Consider the following 14,191-nt stretch of genomic DNA (forward strand, 5'->3'; position numbering starts at 1 on the left):
TTTATGCATATTTAATCATTAAAAATATTAAAAATCTTTTATATTTACTATAATACAACAAATGATCGTTCTTTGATTGTTCTCTTTGGATTTGATTTTTATTAGGGTAGCCTCATTAGTGTTGAGTCCGTTTCAATAAAGTGTTGTAAAATAGACAAATTTACAGGGTGCATAATAACACAGCTGTTCCCGCTTCGGCTTTTGAAATCAACCAAATGGTCTGTATTTATAATTTATTTGAATTTTAAAAATTTGTTAAAATGTATATGTATGTATCCACACACAGCGTCGAAGTCTAGCTCCGAGTCAGCGGCTTGGGGTACGCCTCCAGCCGAATCAAGAATTTACGCCACCACTTTTACAAAAGAAAAACAAACGCACCTGCCAGCAGGAGCAGGAGCAACTTCAATGTCAATTTGCTTTGCGAGATGCCACCAATTCCAATGGGAGCATACCATTACCTATTCGCTTCACGGCCAATAGTGAATACGAGCTGGCCATAGCCAAGGTTCTAGCCAGAAAATTCAAAGTGCCGATTGCTAATTATGTGCCAGATTATGGAGGAAATCGCTGCCTGGGAGTGCGACGTTCTATTGTGCGGCGCGCTCTACATGATCCGCAGGCCTGCAATGCTTTGGTTCTTTACACCCCACCCGTATACTCTGAACATGAGAGAATGAAAATGGATCCAACGAAAATATTAGTTCATGTTGTGGTTGATCCACTACTGAGCAATATCTTACGTCCGCATCAGCGTGAGGGAGTGCGATTCATGTACGATTGTGTGGAGGGCAAGAAGGGAAATTTTAACGGCTGCATTATGGCCGATGAAATGGGTTTGGGCAAGACGCTGCAGTGCGTCACTCTGGTTTGGACTTTGCTGCGTCAAAGTTGTGAATGTAAACCGACCATAACTAAAGCAATTATTGTCTCGCCCTCATCGCTGGTGAAAAATTGGGAGAAGGAGTTTACAAAATGGCTCCATGGACGTATGCATTGCCTGGCCATGGAAGGTGGTTCAAAAGAGGACACTATAAAAGCTCTCGAACAGTTTTCCATGAACACATCTACTCGGCTCGGTACTCCCGTGTTGCTTATTAGCTACGAAACTTTTCGAATCTATGCAAATATTTTGTGTCAAAACGAAGTGGGCATGGTCATTTGTGATGAGGGCCATCGCCTAAAGAATAGTGATAATCTAACATATCAGGCATTGATGGGTCTCAAGACCAAGCGACGCGTTCTACTCTCGGGAACACCTATTCAAAACGATCTAACAGAATATTTTAGTCTGGTCAATTTTGTCAATCCCGAAATGCTGGGCACTGCAGCCGATTTCAAGCGTAATTTCGAGAATCCCATACTGAAAGGTCAGAACACCGATTCCAGCGACAAAGAGCGCGAGCGAGCTCTAGAGAAGACGCAAGAGTTGATTGGCCTGGTTAATCAGTGCATTATCAGGCGAACGAATCAAATTTTGACTAAGTATTTGCCTGTGAAATTTGAAATGGTCATTTGTGTTCGCCTGACCAGCGTACAATTGGAGTTTTACACGAATTTCCTAAAGTCTGATAAAGTGCGGAGAAGTTTGGCAGGTGAGTCAATTAAAAAGTAATGCAGTTTATTGTTTAAATTAAACGATTTTCTTTCCAGATTGCAATGAAAAAGCCTCCTTAACAGCTCTGGCTGATATAACCACATTGAAGAAGCTGTGCAGTCATCCGGACTTGATTTATGAAAAGATGTTGGCCAGAGATAAAGGTTTCGAGAACTCGCAAAATATTCTACCCACAAACTATAAACCCAAGTAAAGAATTGCCCTCATGTAAAGTAATCTCGTCGTGTCTTGACCATTTGATATTTTTGTTTCAGAGATCTGAATCCGGAGCTAAGTGGCAAATTCATGCTTTTGGACTTTATGCTCGCCACTATAAGAGCCAATTCTGATGACAAAGTTGTTCTGATATCCAACTACACACAGACATTGGATCTCTTTGAGCAATTGGCGCGAAAGCGTAAATATACATTTGTCCGTCTAGATGGAACCATGACCATCAAGAAGCGTTCCAAAGTTGTCGATAGATTCAATGATCCGGAAAACGATTGTTTCCTTTTTATGCTAAGCAGCAAAGCTGGGGGCTGCGGTCTGAATTTAATAGGTGCTAATCGCTTGTTTATGTTTGATCCGGATTGGAATCCGGCCAACGATGAACAGGCCATGGCTCGCGTTTGGCGTGATGGACAAAAGAAACCATGCTATATATATAGATTGGTGGCGGTAAGAAAATATCATACATTGGAATAGATTTCCAAACATAATTGTATTGTTTTTCTTTTTAGAGTGGTTCTATTGAAGAGAAAATTCTACAGCGTCAGACCCATAAGAAATCTTTGTCCAGCACCATTATAGATAACAATGAGTCGGCGGAAAAGCATTTCACGCGTGATGATCTCAAGGATTTGTTTAGTTTTGATTCCAAGATTCTATCGGACACTCATGAAAAGTACGTACATAATTAGTCAGATGAGGATTCTGCTTAGTATTTCCGGTAGAACGAGAAAGTCCTCTAATTTTTTCCTGTAATGTATAAGATCGTATACATTATTTACTTATATTCTTCAACTTTTTCAGGCTAAAGTGCAAACGCTGCCTTCAGAATGTTCAAACAAAGCCACCGCCTGAGGACACAGATTGTACTTCGCATTTATCTCAATGGTTTCATTGCTCAAACAATCGTGGTCTTCCCGATGACATACTCGCCCAAGCGTGGACAGCCAGTAAATGTGTTTCCTTTGTCTTTCATCACCGATCACAGGCTCAGGCCATCAAGGAGAGTGAGGAAACGAAGCAGGAAGCTGAAGACACTTCAATTCCAGCAAAATCGAAACGCAAACGCTCAACCACACCGGAAAGTGATGATTGCAATGATGAAGATTTCAAGGGATTTTAGTTTTATTGCCTCTTTCAGTTTTTGTATTTACTATAATTTAATCATTAATTCATACCTGTATATCTGGCTGCTCTCGAATATTAACAATTACGCTCAAATAGTTTAGAATTTAAAATGCTAGAACTGGCAAATGTTAGGAGAAGATTAGAGTTCGATAATTGAATTGAAGTTTCCCATTGTATCTTAATTTTTAGATAGAATAAAAAAAAAAATAAGTGATAGATTTATAATAATTAAATTTAATCTATACTCGGCTATTCTTCAACACTTTTTGTCTCAGCATAAAATACAACTAGCACAGCTTACGATTAAAACTAAAGCAAAGATTTAAACGTTTTTAAAATCTTTGTTTTATATAGTTATCAGGGAATGCAACCGAAACGTATTAATGGTTTCAAAAGCGAGTTTTTTTTGTTAAGATTGGATATTGATTACAGCTTTGGATCAATTAACTTTATATCAGCGTACCTATATATTTTTTTAAGTATTCTATTTGTAATAGTTAATCAGTGTAAAAGTAAGATTAAGATTGTAAAATTGCATTACGGACTATAATCCGTAGCGGTTGAATTCCCAGTTGTTTACAGACTATTTAATAAGTAATTTAAACCCAATTCGCAGTGTTAACACAGTCAATAGAACACTTTTTAACGGGATGGGATGAAGAGGAAGAGCATTTAGGGTAAATCCGAGCAAACGTTAAACATCAATAATTTTATGTTCCAACTCGACCCAGACATTACTCTTCTCTGGCGGCTTTTGCAATGGTGACGGCTGTTGCTGTAGTTCGGCTAAAAAGCCAGCAATGGCCTGATAGTAACTACAAAATACAAGGGCAAAAATAAGTTAACATTTGCTTTTTAATTTGTACATATATTTTTTAAAAGTTGTCCTTTACCCATCTACTATCCAGGTGTCATTGTGTGAGCCTCCCGGGAATTCCAGAGTTCGCTTTATCTCACTACCGCATTTTGTATACAAGGCACGCATCATGCGCGGTGGCACTAAGTTATCCGCAAGGCCCGATATAAACAGAAATGGCACCGAGCACTTGCTGATTTTTTGTAGAGAGCAATACTAACACAAAAATAAACTAATTAATATATGTATGCATCTGCATTTTGTAAATTGCTGACTCGACTTTCCCTGTGTAAAATCACTGATAAGCAAAAAGCCATAAACCTCACCTTATTCTTATACAATACATTTGGTATGTACTTCATTGATGGGTGCACTAGCTCCACGGCCATATCGCGTATACTGGTGAATGTGTTCTCCACAATGGTACACATAAGTTTTTGGCCATAGACTGTATCGGCAGCCACATCGATCACAACAGCTCCGCCAAGGGAACGGCCAAAGAGTATCAATTGCGAATGATCGAGATCATGTCGTGTGTGAAGATAGTCAATGGCAGCTCTGGCATCCGAGCAAAGGCCACGTTCGGTAGGAACACCAGTGGATAGACCATAGCCACGGTATTCCACCATCAGAATATTGCAATGCAGATTATGGTAGATGCCCCAAACCTTTTCAAAAACAATATAAATTGAAAATCAATACAAATTATGTACTTATCCGATTTTCTCAGTTTAACTTACATTCTGCATCCGATGTCCCATATTTCCAGCATTGCCATGGAAATATAAAAGGGTCGGCACCGATTTGCACCTTTCCTCGGGCTGGCTTATCCAAAAGGCATGCAATGTGACATCGGCATCGGTTGTCTTTATGTTTACCGTTATGTTGGGCAGGTTGTGCATGGTTGGCATAGGTACGAAAATGCGTGAATTTGTCGGCAAATCGGGATGATATAGAAGTAAATCTTGGGCATAATAAAAAATCACTACGAAAATGTGAACGCCATTAAACATAGTTTATTAATTGATCTTGAAGAATTCCATACGTACGTAGCAAAATAGCAGCAAATAGAGCCAGCGTCATGTAACCCCCGTAGAAATAGTAAAATATGAAGCAAAGCAGGAAGGCCCCAACTACACCCACTCCTACGCCTCTGGATTTGGGCAGAGCTATGCCCACTTCTTTCATCTTTTCCACTTTTTAGCCAGACCTACATTTCAATTTCTTAACAAAAATCAGTTTAGAAGATTAATTGCACATAAAATTCAGAGGAAATAGTTTATTAGAGATGACACTTTGTTGGTCGATTACAAAAATAATGTCAGGGCTGGACAAGCATTGCAGAAAAACAATATAATTTAATTAAATGAAATAAATAAATATAATGTAAAATCTCTTTTATATAAAAACAACACATGTACTTACATATTTAAGTAGATGTAAACAAAATTTAATTAGTCAATTTGTTAGCTTAAGGCCTAGTAGCTATAACTAGTAAGAAGATTGCCCAACTGCCCAATCACATTATAAATAAATAAATAATATAATTTAATTATTATTTTAAAATTAGCAAATAATTAAATAAACCCCAAAACAAAATTAACGTTCTTATACATACAACAGTCAATTTTTCAGCCATGTATTTTGTAAATTTGAGTATATGTAGAAAAATGTTTGTGAATAAGAAAACTTTTGATTAAATTAAATTTTGAATCATTAATTTATTACATTAAAGGTTGCTAATAATTTGTTAACTATAATATACATTTTATTAGAATGTTATCGAACGATAATTTCACAAATGCAACCCTGGTGTCTTCCTCTTCTACATTATCGCCATCTTGGATTCGAGAACGTGAAAAAGTCTTTTGTGTGTTTGGAAAAAAGTGCATTTAAAAACAAGTGGCTTGATTTTTGGTACAATATAAACATTTACCAGACCCGCAGGACAGAGTATTAATAATTTAATGAGCGCTCAACGGCAACTTGGTGTGCTACGACTACAATATAATGAGCCAGGTGAGTAGCAGCAGCCAAAGGAGGCCTTGAAAAAGTTGTGACAGTGAACCAAACGTCAAAGAGTGTGTGGAAAAGTAGCAGCAAAAAAAAAAAACTATGAAATTTCTTCATTATTCGAAACAGGGCATTGTAAATCAGTTTCAATCGAGTCGTTGTGTGAGTATAAGCTGAAAATTCAAGTGCTACATGAAAAATAATATAATATTGCTTGTGGGCGTGGCAGCTGGGCTAGGCGAGGGAACCCCAGAGGAGTCCCAGTCCCCCCATTGACTCCGCGTTTGTGTGTTAACCTAGCTGCTGCTAATAAAGTGGGTGCATTTTGCTAAAAGTTGATATTTATCCTAAATAACGACATTGTTTCAACGTTCTGTCAATGCCAGTGACTTGCCAAGGCTTCTACGTGGCAGCCAAAGTGGATTTTATGGAAATCCATTGGGTACCCATTTTTGCAATTTTCGTTTAAATTTGACCATTTTGGTTTGTTTTTATCGCATGCAGATGGCAAAATCCTTTAAAATGTCATTATTTCCTTAATTTTCGTTGCAAATTGAAGATTTTCATCGATTACGTAATCACCAATTGCTCAGGGCAAAGTTTCTTCTCATGGATTTTTGGCCAGTTTCCTTCGGTTTTCCATGGCGCCAAAAGACAACCGGCAAAGCATTTTAACATTTTTCAATGATTTTTGTATAAAAAAATGTATATTTCCCATTTTTATGTGTGTTTACGTGAATTTATGCAATATTTTCATGGGTTTTCCTTAAGAAATCCAATCTAGAGGCTATGTAACCGCTGAATCTTCAAGGATTTCAATGGTTTTTTGCCCAGGATCGGGTGTTGGTGGTCTACGTGATCTTTCAATGTGATGTTCCTGTGCCTATCCCTATCAGACAACCATAAAAAGTGAACAAAGTGTGGTAAAGACTATCAAATTTAGCTATTTTCTTGCATTTTCTTGTATTTCTGGAGTGGATTGACTGCATCAGTGGGAGCCAAAACCCATATTCCCTATATTAAGCTATGTGCAACGTTGTGTATCGAGTGTTCCTTCTCTACAAACAGGAATAAAGGTTATTTTTGGTGTTTTGCTGCAGGAATTTGTGTATATCAACCTTGCTAATGGTTCTGGAGAGGATTACCCTACTTTTCTAATAATCCGGTTCTTTTCTTGATTGCGTTCTAAAGCCATTTCGAGTGAGGAAAAGTCAGTGAGTGTTTTCTATGGATCAGTAACACTAAATCGAAACTAAAGAGTTTCTAAAGAGCTGAAACATATTCCCACCCACAACTTTTAGAATAATTTCTTGGCAGGATTAGGCAGGTTATTTGCCGCTGTATAGGGTTATTTTCATCTTCGGCTTGTGGGGATAAAGTGAATAAACAAAGGAAGCTATTATTCCACCATTCTTAATGCATTTTCATGGAATTTTTCGGGTTTTCCTGTATATTGATTTGGTTTCCTTGCTCCTTTGCCACAGGCACTCAATGAATCGGCGCAAAGTATAGGCTCAGATGAACAAAATGACACACGTGACGATGAGGCCAATGACACGGATAATGGAAGTGCAAGTGGCAGTGGCAGCGGTTCCTCTGGCTCTGATTCCGATTCAGACAGTTCCTCGGGTAACTCAAGTGATGGACGGAGCTCACCAGAGCCAGCAACGACAACAACAGCAGCAGCAGCAACAACAACAACAACAACAACATCAGTGGTGGCTGGATATCCACCAACAGCAGCTGCAGCTCAAGCGGACACTAAAACAAATGGATTCACAGAGGATGAAAGTTCCAGCGGTGATTCAAGCGGCAGTGATTCCGATTCAGATGAAGGAGCAGGAGGTGACCAGGCCAAAGTCAATGCCAGCGTTAACACAAGCACCAGCAGCTCGAGCTCGGGCTCGAAACCAGAGGAAAATCAGCAGCCAGAGGCCAGTGAGGCATCCGCTGACGATGATGATGACGACGACGAAGATGATGAAGACGACAATGCCAGTGATAGTTCTGCCAATGCATCGCCGTCTTCATCCAGCAGTAGTAGTGTAAGTGAAGCCCTAGGGAAACCCTAGATTAGATTTAAATTACAATTTCCACTGTTGACCCCCACAGGAGGACGAGGAGGATGACTACAGGCCTAAGCGTACGACGCGTCAGGCTCGCAAGCCAGCCGCTGCAACAGACAAGTCCAAGCGACCCCCGCCAATCAAGAAGAAAAAGAAACAAAAGTGGGTTAATTGTTAATTGTTAGGAAAGCAAATGTTAATTTCCCCTTTCTTCTGTTCAGTTGGGACTCGGATGAAAGCGACGAGAGTGACGCTGATAGCGAGGAGGCCTCCTCAAGCATACAGAAACGAAAGGCAGCAGCTGCCTCCGCTGCTAGGAGTAAGTCAGCTCAGCAGCAGAGGCGTCGGATAAAGTCATTCAGTTCGGAAGACAGTGATGATGATGATGCCAGCAAACGGTAAGCGGATTGATATCGGTTATACATATCTTCATCATCGGTTAATCGGATATTGCTTTATTTTTAGATGCGCAACTAGACGCACTGCCGCAGCAGTTAGTTACAAAGAAGCCTCTGAAGATGAGGCCACTGGCTCTGAGGATTTGCTTGAATTTGAATATGATGAGAGTCAGGCTGCAGCATCGGCTGCTGCAGCCGAGGAGGATGAAAAATGTGAGACAATTGAAAGGATCCTGTCCCAGCGAGTGGGCAAGAAAGGATGTACTGGCAATCAGACGACAATGTATGCAATTGAGGAAAACGGTTGCGATCCCAATGCCGAATTTGAAATGGAAAATGCGAAATCAATGTCAGCAGATGGAGAGGTGCAATATCTGATTAAATGGAAAGGATGGTCGTACATCCACAACACATGGGAATCGGAGAACACATTGCGCGAAATGAAGGCCAAGGGTATGAAGAAGTTGGACAATTTTATCAAAAAGGAACAAGAGCAGGCCTATTGGCGCCGCTGTGCGGGTCCAGAAGATATTGATTACTTTGAATGCCAGCAGGAGCTGCAGCATGAGCTACTAAAGTCATATAATAATGTAGATAGGATAATAGCAAAGGGTTCGAAGCCCGAGATTGGCAGCGAGGAGTATCTGTGCAAATGGCAATCGTTACCCTATGCCGAGTCGACATGGGAGGATGCAACTCTAGTTTTACGTAAATGGGCGCGCTGTGCCGAGCAATTTCAGGAGCGTGAGTGTTCCAAATGCACACCATCGCGTCATTGCCGTGTGCTAAAGTGCAGACCGAAGTTCTCGCGTATTAAAAACCAACCTGATTTTCTTGTCAGTGGACTAGTCTTGCGGGATTATCAAATGGATGGTCTTAATTGGCTGCTGCATTCGTGGTGCAAAGAGAATTCCGTTATCCTGGCCGATGAAATGGGTCTGGGCAAAACCATACAAACCATATGCTTCCTATATGCATTGTTCAAAATCCAACATTTGTACGGTCCCTTCCTTTGCGTTGTCCCATTGAGCACAATGACTGCTTGGCAGCGGGAATTTGATCTCTGGGCTCCCGACATGAATGTTGTCACCTATTTGGGCGATGTAAAGTCACGTGAACTGATCCAGCAATATGAATGGCAATTCGAGGGTTCCAAAAGACTGAAATTCAATTGTATTCTCACCACTTACGAGATTGTCCTCAAGGATAAACAATTTTTGGGTACTCTACAGTGGGCAGCTCTGCTTGTCGATGAAGCGCATCGTCTAAAGAATGATGATTCCTTGCTGTACAAGTCCCTAAAGGAATTTGATACAAATCATAGACTGTTGATTACCGGCACACCGCTTCAGAATTCCCTGAAAGAGCTCTGGGCCTTGCTACATTTCATTATGCCGGAGAAATTCGATACGTGGGAGAACTTTGAGCTGCAGCACGGCAATGCCGAGGACAAAGGCTATACGAGGCTGCATCAACAATTGGAGCCCTACATTTTGAGGCGTGTCAAAAAGGATGTGGAGAAATCTTTGCCCGCCAAAGTGGAGCAAATATTGCGAGTGGAGATGACTTCGTTGCAAAAGCAATATTACAAATGGATTCTCACCAAGAATTTTGATGCCTTGCGCAAGGGCAAACGTGGATCAACCTCAACCTTCCTCAACATTGTAATCGAATTGAAAAAATGCTGCAACCATGCGGCATTAATACGGCCATCGGAATTCGAACTGATGGGTCTGCAGCAGGATGAAGCTCTCCAGACGCTACTCAAAGGGTCTGGTAAGCTCGTGCTTCTGGACAAGCTCTTGTGCCGCCTGAAAGAGACTGGGCATCGCGTTTTAATTTTCTCGCAAATGGTTCGTATGCTCGATGTGTTGGCGGATTATCTGCAAAAGCGTCACTTCTCCTTTCAACGGCTGGATGGTAGCATCAAGGGGGAGATGCGTCGTCAGGCTTTGGATCATTTCAATGCCGAGGGCAGTCAGGATTTCTGCTTCCTTTTGTCCACTCGTGCCGGTGGTTTGGGTATTAACTTGGCCACAGCTGATACGGTTATTATTTTCGATTCAGATTGGAATCCGCAGAACGATTTACAAGCTCAGGCTCGTGCCCATCGGATTGGCCAAAAAAATCAGGTGAATATCTATCGTTTGGTCACCGCTCGGTCTGTGGAAGAGCAAATTGTTGAACGAGCCAAGCAGAAAATGGTACTGGATCATTTGGTCATTCAACGCATGGATACCACGGGACGGACTGTGCTGGATAAAAGTGGAAGTGGCCATTCAACCAATTCGAATCCTTTTAATAAGGATGATTTGTCGGCTATTTTGAAATTTGGTGCAGAAGAATTGTTCAAGGACGAGCAGGAGCATGACGACGAATTGGTCTGTGACATTGACGAGATTTTGCGGAGAGCGGAGACGCGTAATGAGGATCCCGAGATGCCAGCCGATGATTTGTTATCTGCCTTTAAGGTGGCCAGCATAGCAGCCTTCGAGGAGGAACCTACAGCATCAGGAGGAGGGGAGTCCGGGAACAAACCTGAACACGAGAATCCCGACGACGAAGATGATAGCAAGGATTGGGATGATATCATACCAGAAGGTTTTCGCAAAGTAATCGAAGATCAAGAGCGCGCCAAGGAAATGGAGGACTTGTATTTGCCACCCCGAAGAAAAACTCAAACGGCGAATCAGAACGAAAAGGGCAAGAGAGGAGCTGGAGCTAAAGGTAAACAGGCGGGCGGTGAAGATTCTGCCGACTCCGACTATGAGATGGGCTCCGATGCCAGCGGCGATGAAGGCGGCCGACCACGAAAACGTGGACGTCCCGCCATGAAGGAGAAAATCACCGGATTCACAGATGCCGAATTGCGTCGGTTTATTCGCTCGTACAAAAAGTTCCCTGCTCCTCTATTGCGCCTGGAGGCAATTGCATGTGATGCCGAGCTGCAGGAGAAGCCACTGGCGGAACTGAAGCGAATCGGCGAGCTGATACATGATCGTTCTGTGCAGTTCTTAGAAGAGCACAAGGAGGAAGAGCTTAAGACTGTCCCCGATGACAAGGATACGACGGCGGGTGCCAAGCAGCGCCGCAACCGGGCCACATACTCGGTAAAGCTGGGCGGTGTCTCCTTTAATGCCAAAACGTTGCTCACCTGCGAACAGGAGTTGCAACCGCTCAACGAAATTATGCCCAGTGCAGCACACGAGCGACAGCAATGGGTATTCAATATACGCACCCGCCCGGCCACAACTTTCGATGTCGAGTGGGGCGTGGAGGAGGACACAAAGCTGCTGTGTGGCATCTATCAATATGGCATCGGTTCATGGGAGCAAATGAAGCTGGATCCCACGTTGAAGCTCTCGGATAAGATTCTCCTCAATGACACACGCCGGCCGCAGGCGAAGCATTTGCAGCAACGCGCCGAGTACCTTTTGAAGATGATCAAAAAGAATGTTGAACTGACAAAGGCCAAGAGCGAGGGAAAGCATCGCCAACGACGTCCGCGAAAAACGCGAGCGGCTGAGGCAAAGTCAGGGAACAGCGCTAATCCCACAGCAAATAGTGGAACTCCTCCAGAGGAATCAAAGGACACAAATAAACCAGAGCCCTCGGCTGTGACCTGCACGGATGGCGAATCCGATTGTGCCAGCCCCGCCAGAAAGAAGGCAAAAGCAAAGAAGACGAAGAAATCAAAAGCCCGCTCATCAAAGAAAATAAATGCCTCGGATAATAATGGTAACAAGCCGATGCATTTTACAGCCAACAACGAACCGCGTGCCCTGGAGGTGCTCGGCGATCTCGATCCAAGCATATTCAATGAATGCAAGGAGAAAATGCGTCCGGTGAAAAAAGCCCTCAAGGCACTAGATCAACCCGATGTTAGTTTATCCGATCAGGATCAGTTGCAGCACACACGCGATTGTCTTTTGCAAATTGGCCGACAGATTGATGTGTGCCTGCAGCCGTATGGTGATCCAGAGAAGAAGGAATGGCGCAGTAATCTATGGTACTTTGTATCCAAGTTTACAGAATTGGATGCCAAGCGTTTGTTCAAAATCTATAAGCATGCTTTGAAACAGGAATCTGGCGGAGGCGGCGGCGGCGGCGGTGCAACTGCAGAGGCGGATAAGGCTAGCAAGGAGAAAACAAAGGATGCCAAAGATTCGATCGCCAACAAAGCGAAAAGAAATGGTTTACCTTCCGAGAAGGAGAAAGATCGTGATAAGAGCGCCAAAAAGAAAAAGAAGGACAAGGAAAAGGATCGGGAGGGTGTTGGCGGTGTCGGCAATCAATCCCGTTTTGGCCCTGGTTCTGGTGGGCCAAACTCAGGACGTTTTACCAATGACTCGCCAATAAAGCGTAAACGTGATGAAATCGATCCCGAGGCCAGCAGTGCCTTGGGTATACCTGGTAGCGGTTCTGGTATAAGCGATAACCTCAAATCCATGTCCTTTAAACGACTTAATATGGAGCGTAGCGAAGAGCGTAAGAAGCATCATCGCAGTGAAGATTATTATGCGAGCGGTGGAGCCCATCCCGGTGTCGTTTATGAGGGTGGATCACGCCGTTCTGGCTTGAATTCACCATCGACACCGAACAGCCGGGGTGGAGTCGGAGCCGGCCGTGGTGGCTATGAACCCCCACCCACGCCATCGGGATACACGCCTGAAATGGAGCGTTGGCATGCCAGGGACCGGTAAGCAAAAGAATATTCAAGATTTCGTTGACTTTCAACGATAATCTCTTCATTTTTCATGTTTAGGTACAGCCTTGACTATAAACGCGATCGTTACGATTCTGGATATGCCCGCAGTGGACCTCCTGGTGGCTATCATCGAGATCACCGTGATCATCGCGAGCGTGATCGAGACCGTCGTCCAGATAAGCGAAGGTAAGTCGACAAAAATGAAAGCAATAAAATCGTAAACCATAATTATTTTCATTCCTCTTTATGCTCTTTAGATACCCATCTGCTCATCTACCGCCGCATCCATACTCAAGTCACTACCTGCCGCCCAGTTACTATATGCCGCCAAATGGTGTGGTCTCCGGACTGCCACCGCCTCCGGGCTATCGTGGTGATCCGCGTGGCTATCCAATAATGCCACGTGACTATCCAGCCGACTACAGACGCAGTGACTACGAGCGACGTACTCAAACGTGAGCAGTAGCAATTGCATTGGCGTCGATTGTACATATTGAGAGATTAGATTTAAGTGTGACGATGATGAAGAGTGCTGCATGTTAAAAACTACACACACACACACAAACACACAACGCATAGAAGAACAGTAAGATAGAAAGAAAAAACAAAACAAACAAACCTACATTGCAGCTCTTATAAGATGTAAAATCTAGTAGTTATTTATATTGTACTATAAATTATAACAAATCCGATATCGATCGCACATTGCATTGTAGGTAATATCAAGTTTAAATCTAATCTTACATTTAAAATTGTGTATAAAAAAACAATCAGCATAGAAATTCATTTTGTTTATTCATTTAATTTTTTCCCCCAAAAAATGTTTATTTTAATATCATTGAGCATGTACAGTTCTGACAAAGAAAAGAAACTGTGCTACGCATGAGAGGAGAAAGCTTTTAAAAACAACAAAATTCTCACTATTTTTAAATAAACACATACATTTTGAAATACACAAAAAAGCTAAAGCAATTTCAGGCCATTGTTGAACTGAAGCATGAAACTTGAATCCTGTAAAGATTTGTTCAATGTCTGCATTCTAATTTTATATATATATTACCAAATAGAAAGGTAAACAAAAGAAAAGGAGTCGAAAAGTGTAATTAAGCAAACTTACAAGCTATTAATATATTAAAAAATATTAAACATATAAAGATATATATATAAGATGAAAATTACGTTGTAGTGTCTGAG

At 42.1% G+C, this 14,191-nt stretch overlaps 3 protein-coding genes across 4 annotated transcripts; 2 read left to right on the plus strand and 1 right to left on the minus strand.

Moving 5' to 3' along the window:
• Positions 1 to 152: 152 nt before the first annotated feature.
• On the plus strand, positions 153 to 2,951 carry LOC6642593 (DNA repair and recombination protein RAD54-like). The gene is made up of 6 exons (XM_002065638.4): positions 153 to 218; positions 287 to 1,595; positions 1,654 to 1,807; positions 1,873 to 2,278; positions 2,341 to 2,504; positions 2,633 to 2,951. The coding sequence occupies exons 1-6, from the start codon at positions 216 to 218 to the stop codon at positions 2,949 to 2,951; spliced, it is 2,355 nt and encodes a 784-aa protein (XP_002065674.1). The 5' UTR covers positions 153 to 215.
• Positions 2,936 to 5,121, minus strand: LOC6642594 (protein ABHD13). The gene is made up of 5 exons (XM_002065639.4): positions 4,862 to 5,121; positions 4,553 to 4,797; positions 4,139 to 4,480; positions 3,850 to 4,028; positions 2,936 to 3,771 (listed from the first exon to the last, which is right to left on the minus strand). The coding sequence occupies exons 1-5, from the start codon at positions 4,998 to 5,000 to the stop codon at positions 3,651 to 3,653; spliced, it is 1,026 nt and encodes a 341-aa protein (XP_002065675.1). The 5' UTR covers positions 5,001 to 5,121; the 3' UTR covers positions 2,936 to 3,650.
• A 524-nt stretch (positions 5,122 to 5,645) lies between these two features.
• Positions 5,646 to 14,061, plus strand: LOC6642595 (chromodomain-helicase-DNA-binding protein 1). Of its 2 annotated transcripts, none has more exons than XM_002065640.4 (7): positions 5,646 to 5,831; positions 7,310 to 7,870; positions 7,938 to 8,053; positions 8,113 to 8,289; positions 8,357 to 12,988; positions 13,055 to 13,183; positions 13,255 to 14,061. In XM_002065640.4, the coding sequence occupies exons 1-7, from the start codon at positions 5,823 to 5,825 to the stop codon at positions 13,454 to 13,456; spliced, it is 5,826 nt and encodes a 1,941-aa protein (XP_002065676.1). In that variant the 5' UTR covers positions 5,646 to 5,822; the 3' UTR covers positions 13,457 to 14,061. The 2 variants fall into 2 exon arrangements, with proteins under 2 accessions (XP_002065676.1, XP_046866394.1); XM_047010438.1 differs by lacking the exon at positions 5,646 to 5,831 and adding an exon at positions 5,913 to 5,987.
• Positions 14,062 to 14,191: the final 130 nt, after the last annotated feature.

Source organism: Drosophila willistoni (assembly GCF_018902025.1).
Source record: "Drosophila willistoni isolate 14030-0811.24 chromosome 2R unlocalized genomic scaffold, UCI_dwil_1.1 Seg167, whole genome shotgun sequence".
Classification (NCBI taxonomy): domain Eukaryota; kingdom Metazoa; phylum Arthropoda; class Insecta; order Diptera; family Drosophilidae; genus Drosophila; species Drosophila willistoni.

What these genes read in the sequence shown, in the direction of transcription:
- LOC6642593 (XM_002065638.4), top strand. An exon ending in AGTGCGGAGAAGTTTGGCAG is followed by an intron (nt 1,596 to 1,653) that starts GTGAGTCAATTA and finishes TTTTCTTTCCAG; the next exon opens with ATTGCAATGAAAAAGCCTCC. An exon ending in CCCACAAACTATAAACCCAA is followed by an intron (nt 1,808 to 1,872) that starts GTAAAGAATTGC and finishes TTTTTGTTTCAG; the next exon opens with AGATCTGAATCCGGAGCTAA.
- LOC6642594 (XM_002065639.4), bottom strand. Translation starts at nt 5,000, where the DNA reads ATGAAAGAAGTGGGCATAGCTCTGCCCAAATCCAGAGGCGTAGGAGTG. An exon ending in ATTTGCTGCTATTTTGCTAC is followed by an intron (nt 4,798 to 4,861) that starts GTACGTATGGAA and finishes ACATTTTCGTAG; the next exon opens with TGATTTTTTATTATGCCCAA. An exon ending in TGGGACATCGGATGCAGAAT is followed by an intron (nt 4,481 to 4,552) that starts GTAAGTTAAACT and finishes GTTTTTGAAAAG; the next exon opens with GTTTGGGGCATCTACCATAA.
- LOC6642595 (XM_047010438.1), top strand. Translation starts at nt 5,928, where the DNA reads ATGAAATTTCTTCATTATTCGAAACAGGGCATTGTAAATCAGTTTCAA. An exon ending in AGTTTCAATCGAGTCGTTGT is followed by an intron (nt 5,988 to 7,309) that starts GTGAGTATAAGC and finishes CCTTTGCCACAG; the next exon opens with GCACTCAATGAATCGGCGCA. An exon ending in CGTCGTCCAGATAAGCGAAG is followed by an intron (nt 13,184 to 13,254) that starts GTAAGTCGACAA and finishes TATGCTCTTTAG; the next exon opens with ATACCCATCTGCTCATCTAC.